Source organism: Pyrenophora tritici-repentis, chromosome 7, assembly GCF_003171515.1.
Source record: "Pyrenophora tritici-repentis strain M4 chromosome 7, whole genome shotgun sequence".
Lineage (NCBI taxonomy): Eukaryota > Fungi > Ascomycota > Dothideomycetes > Pleosporales > Pleosporaceae > Pyrenophora > Pyrenophora tritici-repentis.
Genome location: NC_089396.1, coordinates 1,796,411 through 1,817,741, shown reverse-complemented (window position 1 = coordinate 1,817,741; position 21,331 = coordinate 1,796,411). Strand labels below are relative to the sequence as shown.

The 21,331-nt window shown below is 51.2% G+C and overlaps 9 protein-coding genes across 9 annotated transcripts; 4 read left to right on the top strand and 5 right to left on the bottom strand.

Annotated features, from left to right (window-relative positions):
- Positions 1-787: 787 nt before the first annotated feature.
- PtrM4_130950 (putative ebp domain protein) lies at positions 788-2,342 on the top strand (the record flags this gene model as incomplete). The annotated part of the gene is made up of 3 exons (XM_001941125.2): positions 788-1,397; positions 1,667-1,736; positions 2,201-2,342. 3 exons carry the CDS (start codon positions 788-790, stop codon positions 2,340-2,342), a joined length of 822 nt encoding a protein of 273 aa, XP_001941160.1.
- A 304-nt stretch (positions 2,343-2,646) lies between these two features.
- On the bottom strand, positions 2,647-4,565 carry PtrM4_130940 (uncharacterized protein; the record flags this gene model as incomplete). Its single annotated transcript, XM_001941124.2, has 3 exons — positions 2,647-3,233; positions 3,283-4,408; positions 4,488-4,565. The coding sequence occupies 3 exons, from the start codon at positions 4,563-4,565 to the stop codon at positions 2,647-2,649; spliced, it is 1,791 nt and encodes a 596-aa protein (XP_001941159.2).
- Positions 4,566-5,151: 586 nt separating this feature from the next.
- PtrM4_130930 (Glyco-hydro-11 multi-domain protein) lies at positions 5,152-5,957 on the bottom strand (the record flags this gene model as incomplete). The annotated part of the gene is made up of 3 exons (XM_001941123.1): positions 5,152-5,271; positions 5,328-5,634; positions 5,689-5,957. 3 exons carry the CDS (start codon positions 5,955-5,957, stop codon positions 5,152-5,154), a joined length of 696 nt encoding a protein of 231 aa, XP_001941158.1.
- Positions 5,958-7,017: 1,060 nt separating this feature from the next.
- PtrM4_130920 (DUF3523 multi-domain protein) lies at positions 7,018-8,076 on the bottom strand (the record flags this gene model as incomplete). Its single annotated transcript, XM_001941122.1, has 1 exon — positions 7,018-8,076. One exon carries the CDS (start codon positions 8,074-8,076, stop codon positions 7,018-7,020), a length of 1,059 nt encoding a protein of 352 aa, XP_001941157.1.
- Positions 8,077-8,281: 205 nt separating this feature from the next.
- Positions 8,282-12,167, top strand: PtrM4_130910 (Zn(II)2Cys6 transcription factor; the record flags this gene model as incomplete). Its single annotated transcript, XM_066109008.1, has 5 exons — positions 8,282-8,872; positions 8,996-9,453; positions 10,289-10,669; positions 10,718-11,979; positions 12,031-12,167. The coding sequence occupies 5 exons, from the start codon at positions 8,282-8,284 to the stop codon at positions 12,165-12,167; spliced, it is 2,829 nt and encodes a 942-aa protein (XP_065961000.1).
- A 1,670-nt stretch (positions 12,168-13,837) lies between these two features.
- PtrM4_130900 (Atrophin-1 domain containing protein) lies at positions 13,838-14,628 on the top strand (the record flags this gene model as incomplete). Its single annotated transcript, XM_001941119.1, has 2 exons — positions 13,838-14,284; positions 14,365-14,628. The coding sequence occupies 2 exons, from the start codon at positions 13,838-13,840 to the stop codon at positions 14,626-14,628; spliced, it is 711 nt and encodes a 236-aa protein (XP_001941154.1).
- A 1,379-nt stretch (positions 14,629-16,007) lies between these two features.
- Positions 16,008-17,127, bottom strand: PtrM4_130890 (mitochondrial 54S ribosomal protein mL46; the record flags this gene model as incomplete). The annotated part of the gene is made up of 3 exons (XM_001941117.2): positions 16,008-16,304; positions 16,359-17,032; positions 17,082-17,127. The coding sequence occupies 3 exons, from the start codon at positions 17,125-17,127 to the stop codon at positions 16,008-16,010; spliced, it is 1,017 nt and encodes a 338-aa protein (XP_001941152.2).
- A 726-nt stretch (positions 17,128-17,853) lies between these two features.
- PtrM4_130880 (GroL, Chaperonin GroEL (HSP60 family)) lies at positions 17,854-19,631 on the top strand (the record flags this gene model as incomplete). Its single annotated transcript, XM_066109007.1, has 3 exons — positions 17,854-17,912; positions 17,972-18,342; positions 18,394-19,631. The coding sequence occupies 3 exons, from the start codon at positions 17,854-17,856 to the stop codon at positions 19,629-19,631; spliced, it is 1,668 nt and encodes a 555-aa protein (XP_065960999.1).
- A 377-nt stretch (positions 19,632-20,008) lies between these two features.
- PtrM4_130870 (Drc1-Sld2 domain containing protein) lies at positions 20,009-20,800 on the bottom strand (the record flags this gene model as incomplete). The annotated part of the gene is made up of 1 exon (XM_001941115.2): positions 20,009-20,800. One exon carries the CDS (start codon positions 20,798-20,800, stop codon positions 20,009-20,011), a length of 792 nt encoding a protein of 263 aa, XP_001941150.1.
- Between the last annotated feature and the right edge of the window lie 531 nt (positions 20,801-21,331).

The following is a 21,331-nucleotide window of genomic DNA, read 5'->3' as shown; positions in this document are numbered from 1 at the left end:
CATTTCCACGTTGGCTTCTTGCATGTCTTTTTCCATCGGCGCATTTTGGGTCTCATCATGGTGTTCCTCTACATTTTTATCCTTTCCTTATCTTTTCTCTCACCAGGGACTGGTTGTAATGCTCAATGAGCGACTCCACTCTGGGTCTGGCGTTTATTGACGGTCGCTTCTGACCCGTGGGTTCGTAAAAAGCTTGGTTTGTTCTGCATTTTGAAGCGTTTTCTTGTTATCGGGAGGACAGGTTGATCCATTCCTCGTATATAGGCGGTCCGACGGGCAGAGAATGCGAGAATGTTGCCGTTGCAAGTGTCTCCAAATTGTATCGACTGTCGTGTGCGTATCATCTTGTGTAGTCTTTGTTTGTATGGGCGGTTTGGACGGGTATCGGTTTTCGTTGCGGAGAGAGAGAGAGAGAAAGGTAGACGTTCGGAGGACATGTACCACCCCTATATACTAGCAGCAAATTCGAAGCATGGCATAAAACTCACGATGTCTCCACTCCCATCCACCCCGTGATCACTTTGTTACCGCCGTCGTAAGCCCATTAGGCCTAGGTCTGTGAAGCTCGTCCACCATGTGACCCTCGTAAACATTCTGCCAGGATGGTAACATCCGAGAGCCGTTGACCGCCTACCGCATGTTGACTGCCTAGCACTCGATTGGGCATGACGGGCTACTTTCCAACCTCATCTCGCCAAAGCGCCCTACTTTCACAGCACAAGTCGGTTCATTCACAACCGAGGTGAGGTATCGTGACTTTGCCGCCAACCACCAGTTGTGAGTCGTCATGTCCTTCTTGTTCGGTAGAACGCAAGCGCCCCCACCGCCGCCAGTGGTACCGCCGCCCATCCCCCGCTCTGGTCCGGAGATTGATGCGACGACTGTGGCATCGCTCTTAGCAGTCCTGGCCCTACTCGGCGGCGCCTATGGAGCCTCTGTCAAAGTGTTGCCGAAAAACACGACCCTCAAGACGCGCGTCTTATTCATCTGGCATTTCTTCGACGCCCTAATCCACTTTGTCTTTGAGGGCTCCTTCCTCTGGAACTGCTTCTTCGTCACGTATTCGCTGCCGACGACCTTTTCCGCCGCATCCCGGAACCCTCTTCAAATCACCCTCTTCACTCCCCCGGACGTGTACTGGCTGGGCCGGAAGGATCTGCTGTATGGCGCAAACTACGGGACTGGGCCGTTCAGTCGATTGTGGCAAGAGTATGCAAAGGCGGACAAGCGATGGGGCGGTACGGATTTGACGGTTGTTGCGCTCGAGATTCTAACGGTGTTTGTGGCGGGTCCATTGGCGTGCTGGATATGCTACTTGCTCACCAAGGGTGAGAAGAAAGGCGTGCTCAAAAAGTGGTTCTGGATGACGATTCTGGCAACAGGGGAGATATACGGAGGTGAGTCACGTTTTATTACTACACACCTACCCATACCCACCCATACCCATACCCAACACAAAACAACAACAACAAAACGGCTTAACGCGCGTCCGTGGCTTCTTTCCTTTTTCCGGTGAACCACGGATGGGCATGTGAAAATTGTGGACGCTCGCCTTTGTTCACAATTGGTGAGGCGGCATAGTGGGCCCCGGCCCGAGATGCGATGAGACGAGCTCTCTGCGTTGTTTGCGAGTATGAGGCTGACACGTGGTTCACCGCTACATTAGGCTGGATGACATTTGCGCCTGAGTGGCTGACGGGAAGCCCTAATCTCGACACGAGTAATTGGATGTATCTGTGAGTATTCCTTTGTTTACCATTATTCGGTACCCGATTTGCTCGTTCATGTTCTCTTTTCCCATATTTTTGGAAAGAGCACTTGGAAAACGCATGTTCACGGACGTTTGGTACCCGTTTGCATGACTGCAATTTCTTCGACACCCAATTGCCCCGTCAAACACGTCTTCCTACCCTCCTCCACTTCTCCTTTCTCAACAAAAACGTTGCGTGCCTCACACATGCGTCTCACATGTGTTGTTGTTCGTTCGTTCGTCCCTGGGCCTGAACAGCTCGATGTGCTGGCCCTGCATACGCGTTGGCGGGCGGGTACGTGTGCCGTCATCCCGCGGACCCACATCTCATCTCTCGACCACGAACCGGCACAGCAAAAAACATGAGCGATTATTTCCTATATTCGGTTTTACCATGTCGCTTCACTTTTGCATCTTTCTTAGACGATAGGACTAACCCTATATGCCCAGTTGGCTCTATCTAGCCTTCTTCAACGGCCTCTGGGTCGTCATCCCAGGTTGGATCTTGTATGAAGCCTACGCAGCTATGAGCTCCGCAATGTCGCAGGCTGAGATGGTTGACCTTGTCAACTATCTCAAGAAGGATGACTGAGGTGTGCAAGTATCCACTGTAGTGGGTGGTGACGCTGCTAGTGTTGGGCATGTTGAGCGCGGCCAAGTTGCTCCTCGAGATCATGGCGTGAGATTCTTTGGCTCTGGGGTTGTCTCCCGCCGTATCTCTTATGATTACGCAGCGCTAGTCGGCCATTTGCGGCAGATATGAAATGTAGGATCGATCGTGGTTGGAGTTGGCGGTCGTATCGTTGGTTTTGTTGAGGAGACTAGGGGTATCCGTCCAGGGTCGATATCTGAACATGATAAGGAAAATTGCGAATTGATGGTATTTATTGAGCGTATTACAGGCCCGTGGGTATCTTCTTCGCGCGATAGTCCTCCAAAAGTCGTAGATACCTCTCAACTTTGATGCAGCGTAGCCTCTTGATCCAAGTGTAAAACCGGTGAGCTCCAAGAGCTAGAATCCAAAACCCACCCGCGGTCCCACTGAAAGAATACTTCCCCAAGTTAATCAATGTGGGCATAATGACAGCAACTGATACTCGAGAAAACAGTATCAGTGTCATCACCCATGAGAAGCCTTTCATGTGTTGTTCCGACGCACGGTACTCAATCGTCGCTTTCAGAAGAGCCGCCTTCTTTTTCAGGGTTTCCTTGACTTCTTGTTCGGTTTTGGCTGCGACCTGCAGTCTTTGTATACACTTGGTGTCGGCGTAGAAGTATCGTTGTATGTCTGCGAGTTGAGCGGCGTATTCGAGAGCGTTTTGCTCTAGCTGCACCAGCTCAGAGTCACCACTGTCTGCAGACGAGGTCATGGGCAACGTGAGTGTTCGATTCATGGCCGTGAATTCAATAGCTGAAGTTGATTCGCCGGTGGCTGCCGAGCTGAATTCAAGCGGTTTTGTTTGGAGCGGTACAGTTTTGGACTCTAGCTTAGATCAGCGAGTGGAATACAATGCGGTTGTTTCAATACTCACCGCTATATAGCTCTGCTGCTGCGAGAAATGGTAGGGCGAGAAGAATCAACGGGATGATTTGACCAAACCCCATTGACGAGTCAAACTCGATACCATTAATTTCCCCGAGTTCCAGGCGGAACATCAACATCTGTACAAACCCGTAGACCATCATGAATATCATTGGAAAAGCGAGTGGAAGCAAAGATTGCCAGTGTCTATGCTCTGCATATTGGTAGGTCTTGTTAAGCCTACGCCAGTGCTTGGTGTTGGCTGGGACTTGCATTACACCCTCCAGCAGTCCCCGGCGTTGGGCAGCAAAAAGCTCTAGCGCGAACTCGTTTTGGACGTAGCGCCATTCCTTGGTCGACATATGAGGTAGATGTAAGTTTTTGGGATGTCTCCAGCGGCTCCAAAGCGCAAGTACATTCTTCGATAAAGCACCCAAACCAATCAAGTCTTGATCGCCATAATCGTATGTTCTGAGAAGTGCAGCCTTGTACTCAAATATGAGAAACAGTACCGTCATAACCCAAGGCACAAAGTACTTGGAAAGTGTAATCTCTTCGTCGCTGTATAATTTGACCGAGCCTTGGACATGGCATTGGACGGGGACAAGACTATCAGGACTGTTCTCCATAAGAAGTACGACAAGGAAGCTGTACAGGAAAAGGGCCATAAAGGCAAGCATTCCGATTATTCGGACGTTTCTTAGCATCGCATGTTGTACAAAGTATTGACGTAGACTATCCAGCGTTGCCAGATGCGTAGTTGTTGAGAACCAAGCCAGTGCGAACGCAACTCGGAAATCGGGAGGTGTCAGCGTACATTGATTTGTGACAGCTGCAATGAGTATGGCCAGCCCAGTGGCAAGCTGTTGATCGCTCAGGGAGAGTATGAAACTATTGAGCGCTTCTTCGCGCTGTTTACGATTCAACTTTTGTCGTGTGTTATTTCTCCTTCGAATTTTTGCTAGAATGAAGCGGAAAGGCTGCTTGGCCAGTAGTTTCCAAAGAGCATTTTGGAAGCCATGAATCAGCCAGGTGTCCGTATCGGTTATGTAGCTTTCAGCCATAGAATCAGAAAAGTATGCGAATATCACGGCGCTGATCGTCAGAAAGGCTGACAATATGAATGAGATGAGGACCTGCCAGGAACCATGGTGTTAGTTTGTAAACGCCGAAAATGAGGCAACGTGTACTGCATAAGATGGGAAGGCTGCGTACACCATAGCCTGCAATGTCTGGATTTGCTTGAACGGTAATGTTTTGGGCGTCGCAGATGAGGTTCCCGCCGCATGCCATAGTTCGTGCGATTGGATCTTTCTGCCTTGAGGATGTGGTTGGTAGAGTAAGAAAGCGATGCCGCTTGATGATCTTGTAAGCTTATGTAGTGAGGCTGAACGCCGCCCACATGATTATCCGCACGTTCGCCTCATAAGCGCCTGCCTAATATGCAGGAAGACGCATCATTCGCCTAGACGCGCAAGCAATGATGCATATCCCGAGGGGAAAGTCCCCATCGTGGAATCGAGTCACACTGCTCCTACAGGGGTTTGATGCTGGGCATCTTACAGTATAAGTCAAGAGTGTGAGAAAGAAGTCAAAACACCCGGCAGTGAGTGTCTAGGTAGGATCGGAACCATAAAGTGCCGAGAGCCGATGCTTGTACTCCGCCCTGGGTCACACCTTCCTCAAAACTCTCATGAACATCAATTCATGGGTCCATCACAGAAAACATTCACTTGTGCTAGCTACAGTAGAAACATAGTGGTGCGCAAGTTGTATTGCATATGTACTTGACCAAGTCAAGATATGTGTATGTACAAGAATTCAAGCCTTTATAAGGCTTTCAGGTAGCCAGCGGGGATTTCAGCGTCAAGGGAGCTATTTAAGAGCTGTTGACAGTGATGGAGGCGGAACCAGAGCTCTGGTATCCCTCAGTAGCAAGGATTTGATAGTTGTGCTGTCCAAGCTGCTGTCCGTACTTGGCCCAAGCATCAAAGTGGTTCTAAAATCCCAAGTCAGCAACAGTTGTGTCAAGTTGTTTCCAAGAGATGTGCTTACCTTGACAGTGATGGTGCCACCGACCCTCTTGCTGGTACGGACAGACCAGAATTGCTGGAAGGTCTGGGTACCGTCGATGGAAGGCTGGTTGTAGCGGGTAGTCTGGAGGATGTCGTATGTGCCACCGTCAGACTGGACTTGACCCTTCTTCTGAGCAGCAGAAGCGGGGTTGTAGGAGCCGTAGGCCTCAACGATGTAGTACTCGATGAGGGGGCTGCGGGTCCATCCGTAAAGCGAGATGTAAGAGTTAACGTTCTGGGCGTTCCAGGTACCGCTGTAGGTGACTACACGGGCGGATCCAGGGTTCCTGTGGTGATGTTAGATATCTTGGCGAGGATTCGGGCTCTCAGAGAGTGCCTACCATCCCTTGCCAGCAACAAAGTTACCAACGTTGTTCCACTGGACATCGTAAGAGCCACCGTTACCGTTGTTGTAGGTGACCTGGCCCTGTCCATCGGTCCAGAAAGAGTAGAAGAAGCCGTTATTCATGCCAGTGCCGGCGGGGGTGGAGCGGGCAGTCAAGTTGGCAGACTCGCCTCTGGCTTCGGCATCGAGGATGAGACCGAGAGGTGAGGCGAGAGCCGCGGTGGCACTGCCGAGAGCGAGGAGGATAGTAGAGAAGGCAACCATGTTGTTGAGTCAAGTTGGAGATGCTTGGTGCACATCTCTCCTGCACAGTCGACATCATTATATATCATCTGAAGTCTTGGTATTCTGATGCCAAGCAGTAGAGGTCATCGGTGAGCGGGTCGCCACCGGCTCGAAACAATCCATCCAAATTGAAGGACATGATAGTTGCTTGCGTAATGGTCTATGGCTGCTGCTGCGGGTGTGGAGAACTGCCTGGTACCCATCGACGCATAGTAATGTGGAGCCGTACTACAGATTAGGTCTTACCACCGGTTATTCGGGCCCTAGAGGCGCGGGCAGACCCGTCCTGACGTGCTAGAAGTCGTGGTTTTGAAACGTGAAACAAGTCATTTCCGTTATCCATGCGGCGGGCGTTTACTGTACGCTCAAGAAAGTGGGGATCGACAACAGTGGAGCGTAGAACAACTTCATTCGTCTAGAACATTATCGTCCCACAACACTCAGTATGGGCTCCTTTCATGCCATCCATATCGCTAGGCATTCCGTGGTCGCAGTTTGTGTGCCTGGTCGCGTGCTTGCGGGTATTGCACAATTGCCGGGCCCAAACAAGCTCATCCAAGAACTGCGCCAATAGGCTAAGCATGTTATCAAGCCAATCTATACCGTCACCACTAGCTTGTTCGGAATCTGCATCTCTCGGCTTGTGAGTGCGCCAGGTGACTGCAGGTGATATATTTCATCGATGGGGTTGTCAAAAGCATTTTCGCCCAGGTTCCAAGCATTTAACCGGCTACTTAGCATTCGATCATTTTTCTAGGCGAAGCCGTCATGTTTGGCTTCTTCGACTCGAAGGCTCCACAACATTTACATTGCGCCAAGACGCTTGGAAGGCGGAGAAAAGGAGGCAAAGGCTTGTGGTAGGACAATGCCAAGGTCGGAGAGAAAGGTTTAGCCCACTTGATATTAATTTGCTACCACCCCAGCCGCATGAAGAAGCTGCGGCGAGCAAGAGTGTCATGGGGGGGTATATGGAATATCGAATTCAATATTAGAATACGACAAAGGGAGAGAAAGGGTATCAACCATGAAGACGTTAACATCAACGTCGGTCATTCCACAACTGGTCGATGACCTGGAAAACTGCTGTGACCGATTTCATCGTATCAGTATTAATGTGCTGTCCAAAGCGCTGTTGCATCTTGTCCGGATGCCAGCGTACACGCTCAGCCTTTAGCAGCCCGACTGGGTCTTTCCGCCACGCCCCGGAGCTACGCAAGAAGTGTTCGATTTCTTCCTTGGACACATGCTTTGCCTTGCCCGACAAAACGGGCCATGGGATTAGATCAAGAACCTGTGCTTCAGCCTGATCTCCTGATGGATGAGCGTCCTTTAGACTGTCCCACTTGGCTGTGTAGTGGTCCCAGGCTGCTTCTGCCTCCCTAGCCTTTTTACGCTTTTCGCCCCGGCGGAGACTCTCTTCCATACGCCGCCGTATGTCCTCCCTTTCTGCTTCCTCACGCTCAAGTTCTTCGTCGAGCTGGCTGCGTTGCGCCTTCTGCTTTTGGCGCGCGCGCTCTCTGGCCTCACGCTCTTCGACAATATGCTGATGGCTTTTCTCCCACATCTTGTTGCGCACATAGTCTGCATACTCCTCTTCGGTCATGCGCTCTAGCTTGCCATCTGGTCCGGGTTTTTCCATGGGGTATATGTGGACTGGCTGACCATATACGCCTTCCCAATATGCGGCACCTTCATCGTCGGCAAGCGCATCGAACAGTGACTCACGGAAGGCCTCCTCGGGCGCAGCACCTGGGGAGCGCGCCCTCGATTCCTCCAGGTTATCATATAGTGATTCGCGATGACGGTAATCCGGGTCGTAGTAGGCGCCATCTCTTGTAGATGTGGGATGCCGTTCGTCTCGCGACGTGCGATGTTTGTGCTTATGCTTACGCCTCGAATCTCGGTGGTCTCGTTCTTCATCGTCGTCTTTGTGTATTCGGCGTTTCCTCGGCAACTCATCATCGGCTCCTTCGTCTTTGTTCTTGCTGTCATGACGTCTTGAGCGACGCTTAGAACCGGATTTGAAGTGGAAACGTGAGGCTTTAGCTTTGTTGTAGAGGCTTTCCGCCGCAGTAGCGTCGCTAGCCTGCTCCTCCATGGTGAGGACTATGGTGGATCAACTGCCAGTCATGCATGAGTAATATAGTCTTGGGCGGATGTGAGGGCGACTGCAGTCTGCAGCAAGGTGTATGCGGAGAAGTCGCGGAGGTGCTGATGATTTCACTGGCTCAAGCGGGCCTTGGCATTGCCTCTCGACTTCTTGGTCGCGACGCGCACCTCAACACCAACAACACTCACTTGTCATGTCACTCAAATTCGGACTCAACCTAAAGAATAAGGGCGCAAATTCCCTTGGGAAAACAGCGGTCAAGCCGGGCCTCGGGAAAAAGAAAAAGCCACTGCTCGACGATGACGACGAGGAAGATGTCAAGGGAAAGGGAAAGGTGGCAGATGATGCGCAGGAGATTGGCGAACTGAACTTCGACGATACGCTCGCCGCCATCTCATCAGGATCATCCAAACTCGCGCCCGCCAAAGCAAAGAAAGGCCAACCACCAGCGCCTCCTTCTAACAAGCCAAAACCGAAGGACCATGACCCGACCACCATGACCTACTCCGCAAGCGCCGCCGAAGCTGAAAAATGCGCACAAGAAGCCCTAGAAGCTAACCCTACATTGTACGACTATGATGCCGCTTACGAGGCAACACAGGCCGTGCTTGCTGCCCAAGAAGCAGCCGAGCGCGACGACACGGCAGAGCGGAAGCCTAAATACATGGACGCACTCTTCGAGTCCGCGGAGCAACGGAAGAAAGATCAAATGCGGGCGCGGGACAAACAACTGCAGCGCGAACGCGAAGCCGAAGGCGATGAATTTGCTGACAAGGAAAAGTTTGTAACTGGCGCGTATAAGATACAACAGGAAGAGACGCGCAAGGCCGAAGAAGAGGAAAAGAAGCGACAAGAGGCTGAGGAAGAAAACAAGAGAAAGTTCGGTATGCAAGGATTTCATAAGCAGATGCTTGCAGAGCGTGAGAAGAGACATCAGAAAGCTATGGAGGCTACGGCGCAGGCTCTCAAGGACGGCGTCAAGCCTGTTGTGGAAGAGAAGAAAGAGAAGACGGATGCCGAAATTGTCGAAGAGCTTCGCAAACAAGGCAAGAACGTCATACTCAACGATGAGGGCCAGATTGCAGATAAGAGTCAGCTACTCAAAGCAGGACTCAACATTATTGCAAAGCCCAAACCCGCATCTACGCCTACCACCACTGCAGCGCCAAAATACACTCCACCTACACATGCGAATATCAAAGGTGGCCGGAATGCTCAGCGTGAACGACAAACTGCTATGATAGCAGAGCAAATTGAAGCTGCAAATAAGAGGAAGGCAGATGAAGAAGCAGAAGAGCAAGCTAAAATAGAACACGCACGTAAGAGCCAGAAGACGGCAAGCGATATCAGTAGTGCCAAGGAAAGGTACTTGCAAAGAAAAAGGGAAGCCGCCGCAGCGAAAGCTGCAGCAGGCAAATGATATATATAATGATACCCTATTTAATAATTGCATGGTTGCTGCATCTCATCAACTAAAAGACATGCCTCGACCTCCCGACATCATTATTGAGAAGACGAGATATTAATCTGGAGGCATGTCATCCATCTATGTGATAAAAACACATGAGCGCCTATTTCCCAGTTCTTTCCCGGGTGTAAGAATCATAGAAGTGACCATCCCTTATACCATATTATGCCAACACTTTAGTCCAATTATACCAACTCATTGAATTTCAGTAAGAACATGAGCAAATGCTTAGGCGCGACCGCAGTCGGCGCTTACGTAATACACACCAAAGCTCGGCATGGTCTTGCCCGCGTCATATCAACCTGCCCCAGATCTCGGCACTCGCACATCCTCGACCGTATTCGTACTTCCCCGTAGCGAGTCATGCAGCTCCAGGCCGGACACATGGCTTCTCCATTTTTTCCACGCGACTGCGGCTAGACGCTGCATGTCCAGTATTTCAATCTACCTCATGCCCGCATCGAGCCTGCTCGTCTCGGGACGCTCGTCTCGCACCGTTGTGCCGCCTACACGCATTGCATACGATTGAAGATGCCTTCTAAATCACGTGGTTTAAGGACCTCAACAGGTTGGTAAGTTTCCAATATCCTTGTTGTCAAAGGATTGGTGGGGCTCTCATGAGCTTGAGGCAAGGCCCATCCCGTCGCTAATGACGGAATGAAAACGTCTATGCAATGTAAAGCAGATGAACATTTTAATTCTTTGGCGACACAACTTGCTAATTCGAAATAGCCTAACATGCCGTAAGCGTCGGGTCAAGTGCGACGAAGGCACTCCGACTTGCAAGAATTGTGAGAGAGTAGACCGCGAGTGTGTCTATGCTGAGAAACATTCTGTAACTCGGCGGCCGCGAGCACTGAGTACTCGCAAGGCAGACGAAGCGCCAAATGCCACCGAGGCGCTGCCATCAACTAGCGATGCTGAACCGGCGGCGTCGGTGCCGGCGGATAGGATAAACCCAGAGCCGGTGGATCCCATTCAATCATGGATTCCATTCCCCACAGCACAGCCGGAGCTTACTGACCATGTCATACCTGAAGACGGTTTCTTCCTTGATGATAGCTTGTTCACATTTGGGGATAGTCTGACGCCCAATTTTGGACCTGTCGAATGGTAACGTTGGTCTGACACTATAGACTGACAGGAACTAACGCTCAGAAGGTATGACTTGCTCGCGGAAGACGCGATCAACAATATGCAGGGACAAACTCCGAATACTCGCTGGAACTTCGATGTCGCCAGTCTGTCACGAAGACAGTCCCCCCGACCTTCAGTTGCTCTACAAGTAGGCGATAATCTATTTAGTGACGTGAATGCTCAGGCGATCACTATCCCGACCCAGCCCTGGAATACGGAGACGCGAATCGAACTTAAAGGAGAAGAGGTGATTTATTACCAACACTATGTCAATGTGGTGGCGCCAGTCCTGGATTTGTTCGATCCAGAGAGACATTTCGCCAATGTGGTTCCGCACCTCGCGTTGCGTAACGTGGGACTGCTTAAATCCATATTAGCTGTAGGTGCGTGCCACATGGCCCTCTACCAGGACCAGAGGACTGGAAGCGAAGCTGCATCTCAGCCACAACCTGGCACGCCCGCGTCGACTATGAGCGCCCCACCAACCGCAAGAAGAATGGCTGAACAGTTTTACTACGAGACGCTCCATTATTTGTCGCAAAACCTTATGTACCAATCATACACTGTTTCTCGTGAAATTCTCACGACTGGTATCATGATCTCGACATACGAGATGTTCGGAACAGCTAGCAATTCCGATCATAGTAATTGGGACCGTCACCTAAGAGGGGCTTTCTGGATTCAAAAGAATTCTGGTACAAGCGGCGAATCCGTTGACGGTCTACAACGCGCAGTCTGGTGGGCATGGCTTCGGCAGGATATATGGGCCGCCTTTCGGACAGGGCGGCCGGCCTTGACAATACATCAACCAAAAATCCCGATGTCTGAGCTGTCTTCAGAAGGATTGGCAACACGCATCATATATATTGCTGCTAAATGCGTGCAATTCGCCGCAACTCCCAAACAAGGTGATATCACTGGATATATTGAAGCGGGAGAGACCCTGTTGCGAATGCTAGATGCTTGGAAACGTATCCTTCCGCCCTCCTTCGAGCCAATTCCGGTTGCGTCAACACCGCAAGCAACGTCACCAGCCTCAGCGACGGAAGTGAGCCAGGTGACACCCATATGGATACATCCCCCTGCACATGCTGCTGCTATTCAGATGTATCATTTCGCAAAAATCATAATGATTCTCAACCAGCCGTCTACGGGCGGACTCACGATGTACCAGACGCGCTTCAAGCTTCTCCGCGAGAGCACTTCGACGATCTGCGGAATTGCTATGGCGGAGCAGGCTCAGAATCTGCCATCGGCTTTTGTCAGCTTCCAAGCTATATACGCAGGTTGGTACAACGGATTTACTACTCATGCACTGCACACTAACATTAAGATAGCCGCACTTTGCGCAGAGACACAGGATCGGCAACACGAGATCCTAGAGATTCTCAGAGCTGTCTTGAATATCAGCAAATTTCCTTCAGTCACGATATTGGACGACTTGGTCAACGTTTGGGGTAGTGGTCCAAGTTAAGTCAATCTAATTGGCGGATGGCACAGGATATTGAAGCCATGATATTGCAGTTTCCAAAATTTCACGCGTCTCATATAGCACGACCTGAACCCACCACTGTGTGAGGTATGTCGGATTACCAAGTATACCGAATTCACCCAGAGACTCATGTATCCGGGGCTCTGCCTTCGGGGAATGGTATGACGACTTGCTAGCTTGATCTCGTCGCATCGAGCACCAACCAGATGTTTTTCGGTCCGTTTGTGATTACACTAGCGCACTGAATTACCTGTTTGGGACTATCCGGTAGCTAGTACGACTGACATCATCATCTTGCGGAAAGCTCGAGAAGAGCTCGGTAAAGACACTTTGTGGCTGGGAGTTGAACTAGACAAGTAGCGATCGTGTGCTCGACTCGCTTGTATACGTTCCAGGTACACTGGCCATGGCCTAAAATTCCCCGTAGAGTACTGTCAATCAAAAGCGATAGAGTTAACAAGCTGGCACAGCCCTTCGAAGTACCAGTTTGATCATCCTACTTGATGCCGATTGTGGTGTTCTATTAAAAGGTCCCATGGGGGCTTTCTCAGACCCCATCAATCATAAGCATCATCGTACAACCGTCCTTGGTTCTGATCAACTTGGTCATAAGGTTCCAGCTTTTTGTGACGCCAAATGACAACTTTCTGACAAAGGTTCAAGTGTGACGGTCATGACATTTTAGAGTCAATTTGTGGACCTATGCGACATGTTGGTTCTACTCGAACTCGAGCGGTCAGAGTTGAACTCACTTCGTTGAGTATTACAAAGCATCTTATCGATCCCGTGCATTCAGTATAGGCTTCTTCAATCTCTTCTGGCGTACTGACATGCATAGACCATCTGACCAGTACTCGTAGCTGTCTACACCAAGATCACAGCAATGTAACAGCTCTTGGGCGAACGATGGACGCCTAATCAACTCCAACACGCGCCTGGACAAATTAGGGGCAATCAAACAGCCACCCACAGAAAACACAGAACCTTCTCACTTACCTAATCGCCTGAAGACGACTACAGGCTAAACACTGCCCATTGCGCGCATGCGGAAGCTACCTCCCCAGATCACAGCCGCTATTCGTCATGTCTCACACTCATGCTGACGAACGCGGGTGGCCGCAGCACAGCGTCAGCACCTTAACCTTCCCCTCCGGCTGCGGTAATCCCGTTCCAGGGACTTACCCCACAAAACCTGTGTTCAGACTTCATATCGATAGAGTTGCTCGAGATGAATACTGAGGGCCTTGCATTTCGTTTGCTAAACGACAGCTTCTCACCGGGTCATGGTGTACAGCCGCGAAGGAGTCACAGTGTTGGGTGGCTGCTGCATGACTTTGTACCGATCGTGTGGATTGTGGGGTATGAGGAGATGGGCTTATGGATCTTTTGTGGAGATTGCGGGTGTTGCACAAAGGAATTGAGTTCTTGGAGTTGTGGCATGGCAGTAGTCACACTGGATCCATGAAGATGTGGGGTAATATGCTTGATATTCATGGAAGATACTGCCCTGATCATGAGAGTAGTGGTAACGATGCTCACGAGCATCATATAAAGACTCAAGAAACTCACTTCAAACGGACTCATTTCTCCTCAAACCGAAAACTCACCCTACTCATCTACTTACCCTTTCATCTTCCGCAATAACGACAAACATGAAGCCCGCAAGCGTCCTCATCCCCCTCCTAACCACCTCCACCACCCTCGCCGCTCGCACCCTGCCCCCCTCCTGGTCTTTCACCATAACCTCCCTCCTCGGCCCCGGCTGCCCCGACACAGACAAAACGCCATCTCCGGGTGGTACAGTCACACGTCCAACCTTTGGTTCCAACACGGTCGACGGCACCGAGATCTACTACTGGTTCATCGCCTACCCATGGATGCGCGTTGACCTCCAACAAGGCCCGCGACATACATGGTGCGAAGCGACGTTGGCATATAAGGAGTACAGCGATGCGGGTAACACGGTGGAAGGAGAGGCATACAGGTTGAGGCTGCATAAGAATGGGACGAGGGGCCTGGCGACGTATGAGTTGGAGGAGGGGGTGATGTCGTATTGGGATTTTGCGTATTATGAGGGTGAGGGGCGAGGGAAGAAGGAGGTATGTTCATTCCGACTTTACAATGACAGTATGTTGTTATCGTTGTTGTAGTATAGATACTAACTCATGTGGGCATATAGATTGCTGATACTATTACACTCAATGGTCCTACGCAATCTGGACAGTACGCCCAGCCGCTTTACTCGAATATCAGTTATCCGCCTGAATTCATCCCGCAGTCAAAGTGTGGAAGTAGTACGTTTACTTTTCGCACGGAGATGTTTGTGCAGGGTGAGGCGGGGAAAAAGGGCGTGCTGGATAGCGAGAAGACTACTAGTGAGGAGTTGGGTGTGCAGTATTATGGTGCACAGCAGGGGTTCAGCTATGACTGGGAGAAGTGCTGACTGATGTAAGCTGGGGTTGGTAGAGGGCGGGGAAGATGAAAGGAACCGTGAATGCCAAAGAAGTTTATTTAGTTCATTGACTTGTTCTATAATACAAAAAACTTTTGTCTAATCTATACTTTTGTCTATGCCTCTTTGTCTATGCCTTCTTTTCCAATGCCTTCGCTAATGCAATACTAATGAAATACATAAATCGTAAGAACTGAGAGCAAGCATTCTGAATGCCTCTAACCCTGGTGCTTAAGCCGCGTGGACAGCAATGAAGTCTCCGTCTATTCAGGTTTCAGGAAACGACCGGCCTGGCTAGAAATTCGTGCCGTCAAGGTAGGCTGCTCAGCAGAAACACTGCCATAGGGTAACCTCAAATTTTCCATGATGAACGCAGGCTGGCCAATCTGCTGGAAACCATTCGCTTCCCAGCCCAACATGAGCGCCATCAAAGCGAGGCGATGGCAGCGGCAAGGATGAGTTAGCCGAAACGCATTTTGGATATTGATGGTGGAATGGATGAATTTGTATGAATTCAGTCGTTGCTTACCAATGTCGTTCTTAACGGACAAGTAGTTGAAATTGATATGGATGAGATTGTGCTGGATGAGATCTGCGGATAAAGGAGAAATATCTAGACTAATATAACGAATGTGAGCGACTCCCTCCGTATCGCGATCGATATGTGTAGTACGAGGTTTTCTGTTCTCGGTGAGGTTTTTTGCTATTCGCACCGAACGCATCTTGGGAGTATGGTAAGCTGACAGGTACTGATCTGAGCGTACTTACTCGTGCGGCCGAATTCCCGGCCGAGGTGCGTTGCGTCATTTCTTTGACGAATAATAATCTTTCCTCTCCCCTATAAGGCCGCGACAGTACACAGTGACATAGGATCTTTGTTGAGGCGAGGGGCGATGTCATCCCGTTGGAAGACTGGGTCACGTACCCTCCATACGCACACCATCTGCAGATTGCTACTAGCATCACTGCATCTACTCGGTCGAACTACTAAACAGGCAGATCGCGAATATGAGCTGAGTCAGTTCGTTGGCGGAAGGAGGTGAAATGAACAAGGAAAAAAATCCTGTTTGTATGAGGAACATTTGGGCGAGAAAGAAGATAGAGGAGAAACGATGGAGATGATATGATGAGAAAGTGACAAGACGATTCCGGATATGACAACGAAAAGAGTCATGTATTGATGATAGTATGAGAACAGGTGTTTGTGAGCTTGAACACTCAGAAGTTCAGTACGCAAAAGTATAATTCGGAGGATGAAAAGGACAAAGCTTGGTATAGAGTACAGTTCCATAATGTACATGATACTAGAAAATCTGCAGTATGTTACACGTTATTCGCTCATATACATACGTACGATATGAATAAGCTCATTACCGCTCGGCCAACATGTTCTTGATCGCTCGCCAGTAACTACCATCTACCTCGCTCCTCAGCTCTTCCTTAGCCAACCACTTGAAATCCTGAAGACCGAGCTTGTTCTCCTTCAGGTTGACTTGACCAGCCATGATGCGCGCCTTCATGAAGAAGGTCTTGGCGCCATACTCCTGGAGAGAACCTGACGGCCGCGGCTCACGGTAGGTCAATTGGTGGTGGCCGATTGGCACGTGGCCGACGAGCCAGGTGTTCATGTTCACACCTCCAGCCTGGGTGATGATGCGGTTTGCCGCCTGGATAATGTTAGTAATCTTGATCTCCCATCCGTAAGTAAAGTGGGGTCATACGCCATGTAGATGCTCGTCATTTAACCGATCCTGCGGAAATTGCCATTGCCCCTCCTTGTTCTTGACCAAAAGATACAGCGTCCGCTGTAACGCGCGGTTCAAGCTCTTGGTGTCGTTCTTCTCGTCTGCCTCGGTCACTCTCGACATTGGCTTTTCAACCGGTTCACGCTCCATCTTCTTTGCGCCTGTGGTGTCTGGCGCATCTTCTAGACCGGATTGCTCAGCGTCTTCCAGCAGCTTTCCAACCTGGTGTTCAAAATTGCTCTCCTGTGCGCCAACAAGAAGCTCGTCATTCCACGCTTCGGCACCATAACCCTGGTATCGTCCGATATCGCGTGCGGGGGTGAGGCGTTGCTTCATCTTTCGCTTCCATTCTAAATCGGCAGGAGTCCGCTTCTTGACATAGAAGTAACGGGTGAATGGCAGGGCCAATCGCTCATTGAGACGTTTCTGGTAGAGGAAGAAGGCGGCCTCGAAGGGATGCAAGTCGCGTGTTATTTGTGGTGGGCGAGACAGGACGACACCAGCATTGACAGCGTAGGAGGTCGACGGCGAGACTTGAGCGACGGGAGGGATATGCTGGGCAACCTGGTCCTCAGTCTGAACGGCGGCAGCGGTGGCAGATGCGTAGGTGCGGGTGAGGGTGTCTCTACATGAGCGACATATTGATTGACCTTGGTTCGTCAGCATTCAGGATGCCTCATGTCCAATTGCCTCGCATACCGGCTCTTGAGACCAGCCGCCTCGTCGTTTGTTGTCCGGCGTTCATGTCTCCCCAATTCCTTTTGCCGTATTCCGATGCTGCTACGGCTGCCCACTCGACATGTAAGAAAAGTTCGGGGAGCGGAAGTGCATTGGGACTAGCCCGCATTACCTAAGCAGCTGTGCCAATAACTTTTCTTCGCCGCCCCCAGACGTAGTTTTCTTCTCTACGGCACCTATCCTTATCCCCAGTATACTCTCACTGTCATGAGATCCTGGTCATTTAACGGTGCCCAGAGGGATTCGAGCAGTCTTTTTCGCTAGCGGTACCTTCACAAATCCTAAGGTGTACGGCTAGATAGATTTTGCTCACATTCTTATGCGCGTGAAGACATGATGCGTGAGAAAACACGATTCGTTGATTGATAAGAGAATATACCAGATTAGTTACTTTAGCAGCGTCTGTGTTTCCTAAGAGCTGTTGGAGGCGTTGGCTTACTGAAGGCCATCTCGTTGGAGTGTAAATGCACAATATGGGTGACCTTCTTGTCTAAAGCCACAGCTCTAGGCTGAGGCCCTTGGCTGGCGCAATGCAGACTCACTGTATATCGTTCATGATACTGCGCATACCTAGAAGGTGACATTCAACTTGTCATATCGTGAACTGTCGGTCTTTCCTTCCCCCGATACTCAAGTCTTGGCATCGAAATTTGGGATTGGACGCGTTCTTGCCGCGCAGAGCTTCGAACAAGGTCCACCACCACAACCTTGATACCCCTCACACACGGCCGAAATGTCTCTCTCGATACCTAATGCCCCCAACGCCGGCTTGTTCAAGCAAGGCTACCAAAAGTATGGCCATCTGCAACCCCGCAACAACTGTAAACACGCAACTAACCACCCCGCAACAGCTACGACGCCGAAGATGGCGCTGTTATTCGCAACATCGATGCCTGTCGGACGATTGCCCAGACGGTCCAGACTTCTCTGGGTCCCTATGGCCGCAACAAGATTGTTATCAACCACCTGCAAAAGATGATCCTTACCTCGGATGCGGCAACCATATTGCGCGAACTCGAGGTCGTACACCCCGCGGCCAAGTTGCTTGTTATGGCCAGCCAGCAGCAAGAGGCGGAGATGGGTGATGCGACCAACCTGGTTATTGTATTGGCTGGTGAGCTGCTGAAGAAGGCAGAGGAGTTAATAAGAATGGGCCTCAAGACAAGCGATATTGTTTTGGGCTACGAAAAGGCACAGCTTGCGGCTCTTGAGACACTGGAGCGTAAGTGAAATAGAAATCGTTTGAGACCCGGACAGGACTAATTCTATACAGAATTGGTATGCGACAAGGTCGAAGACATCCGGTCACAAGATGAGCTCAGCAAAGCGATCCGCACCGTGGTTGCAGCCAAACAATCTGGCAGCGAGGACTTCCTTGCCAACCTCGTCGCCGAAGCCGTTCTCGCCGTCCTTCCTAAGAACCCTGCCAACTTCAATGTCGACAACGTCCGCGTAGTCAAGATCATGGGTGGTGCTTTGGAGCAGAGCAAGGTCGTCAAGGGCATGGTCTTCGCGAGGCAGCCAGATGGTACCGTCACAAAGGCAACCAAGGCCAAGGTCGGAGTCTTCTCATGTCCAGTGGACATTTCGCAGACCGAGACCAAGGGCACGGTACTGCTACACAACGCCAAGGAGATGATGGACTTTACCAAGGGCGAGGAGCAGCAGGTGGAGCAGATCATCAAGGAGCTCTACGACTCTGGAATGCGCGTCGTCGTTGCCGGATCTACCATTGGCGAACTGGCACTACACTACCTCAACCGCTACAACATCCTCGTCATCAAGGTTCTCTCCAAGTTTGAGCTCCGCCGGTTATGCAGAGTGGTTGGTGCTACGCCGCTTGCTCGCCTTGGTGCCCCCATGCCAGACGAGATGGGCACTATCGACGTTGTTGAGACCATGGAGATTGGTGGTGACCGCGTCACCGTGTTCAGACAAGAGAACGAACAAACAAGGACGGCAACTCTTGTGCTACGTGGTGCCACACAAAACCATCTCGATGACGTAGAGCGAGCAATCGATGATGGTGTCAACGTAGTCAAGGCCATCACGCGCGACGCTCGATTAGTACCCGGCGCTGGAGCCACTGAGATGCAACTTGTCGAGAAGATCAAGGCCATCGCAGAAAAGACACCGGGCTTGGCACAATACTCCATCCGCAAGTATGCTGAAGCTTTCGAGGTGATTCCACGAACACTCGCTGAGTCAGCTGGTCTGGACGCGACCGAGGTACTTGCCAAATTATACGTTGCACACGCCGCACAGAAGGGCCGGAAAGATGATGAGTGGACGGTTGGCGTCGACATTGAGAATGAAGATGGTTCTGGTACCCTGGATGCCAAGGAGGAGGGTATTCTGGATCTGTGGGTCAGCAAGATGTGGGCCATCAAGTTGGCGACCGAGGCAGCCAGGACAGTGTTGAGTGTGGATCAGATCATTGTCGCCAGGCAAGCCGGTGGACCCAAGATGCCAGGAAAGGCACAGCAGGGCAACTGGGACCAGGACGACTAGAGTAGAGTTGCTGGGAGGAAACACACATAACGACATGAAATAGAGTCTATGCTATTGCAGCATGGAAAGAAATCAACTCTTATACGTCTCCTCAATCAAGTTTAGGTGTCTCCATTGTCACTCTCAAATCAGAAGGCTCCGATAGTCATTGTTTTGTATTCTTCTATGACGCTAGGCTGGTAGTCTATAGCCTGCGATGAATACGTATGTGGGTGCAGGTTGAGCACAAAACTCCGGGTATCGTTTTTGTGAAGCACAGCCTCCCCATCTACCCAAACGCCGTTCCGTGATCCAATCCGTCGTAAAGCACCATACCACCATACCATGCTGCAGTCAGTCATGGCTGTCTGCCAAGAATATAGAACCTGGGAAGCAGGCTACACTTGCCCAATGGGCATGCCAAAGTTGAGAGGCGGGGTTTTGAGTCGGACGCCGTCGACGACCGAGGCGGTGGATGATTTGCGAGAGTCGGTGGATGATTTCGGCGAGTTGTTGGACGACCTGCGCGAGTCGGCCGATGCCTTCCGACTCAGTGGCAAGTCTTCTTCGACGTCCTTTGCGACGGGCGTTGGCTCAGGGGCATCCTTCAGTCTGCTGAACCTCTCCTGGTCCTTGGCCACTTTTTCAAGCACATCGTCCAGGACGTCCAGTGCAATGTGGTCACTAGCGCCATCGACGGGGTTCGTTGGCAGCATGAGCGGGCCAATCAGGGACTCGTCTTCGTCCGGTGCATGCACAGGCTCCTCCACCGCTTCCTCCTCTGCAGGCTCCGGCATATCATCTTGTACCGGTGAGAAAGAGCGGGGAAGCAATGGGGTGTGGCCTGCATAGCGCTTGTTGGCCTCGGGAAGCGGGGACATTAAAGCATGGCTCGGAGGTGGTGAGGGAAACACCTCGTCATCCAGCTCGGAACTAGGCAGGGAAATGCGTGTGGGGATGCCTGGGCGATTGTGTCGTCGCTCCAGCAGCGTCTTGAAGGAGCTGTTGGGGTCGAGGCTGCCGAGCTGGGCGGCGGTGACGATGTTGTCGAGGCTTAGCGGCTTGTGTGTTGCAATCATTTCGGCGGGTGGTGTAGTCGTGTCTGGTGCGGTAAAGAGAATGTCCGGACGAACATCCATCTTTGTAAGGCCCGCCCAGACGGTCTGTGTTTCGGCATCGCAGTATGGCATAATGATCGAATCAAGGTGCATAAACGCTAGAAGACGATTAGCCGGATTCTGCCTCTCTTCTAGAGGCACGGGCAAACCACGAACTTCATGCACGTCGCGGATCAGGTACCAAGGCCAAGGGCTGGGAGACGGGTGTCAATGGCGCGTGTGGGGTGTTTGAGGTTTGAAGCTTGCTTTGACCAAGTGACGGGCAAACGACAGCGAGCGAGGAGGGTTTTGTGAAAGGACGCGTCCATGCGGGTAAGTTGCTGATAATAAGGGCCTCAGTCTAGCGGGTGGGCCGCGCAGACGCAGACGCAGACGCAGATGCAGGTGCGGGTACGGTGAAAGGGAAACAGCGGCCTGCATCGAGCATCAACACGTCACACGTCATAGCTCGATGCGTGTACCTGGCGTCGACCGCCGCCCCCACCACCACCCCGGTTGCGCATCCCCATCCCCATCCCCCCCTAACTTAGCAGCCAGCACAACGCTGTGCAGCCACGGCGAATGCACTCTGTGCCCTCAAACGCCGTGCATTTCTGTCATCCT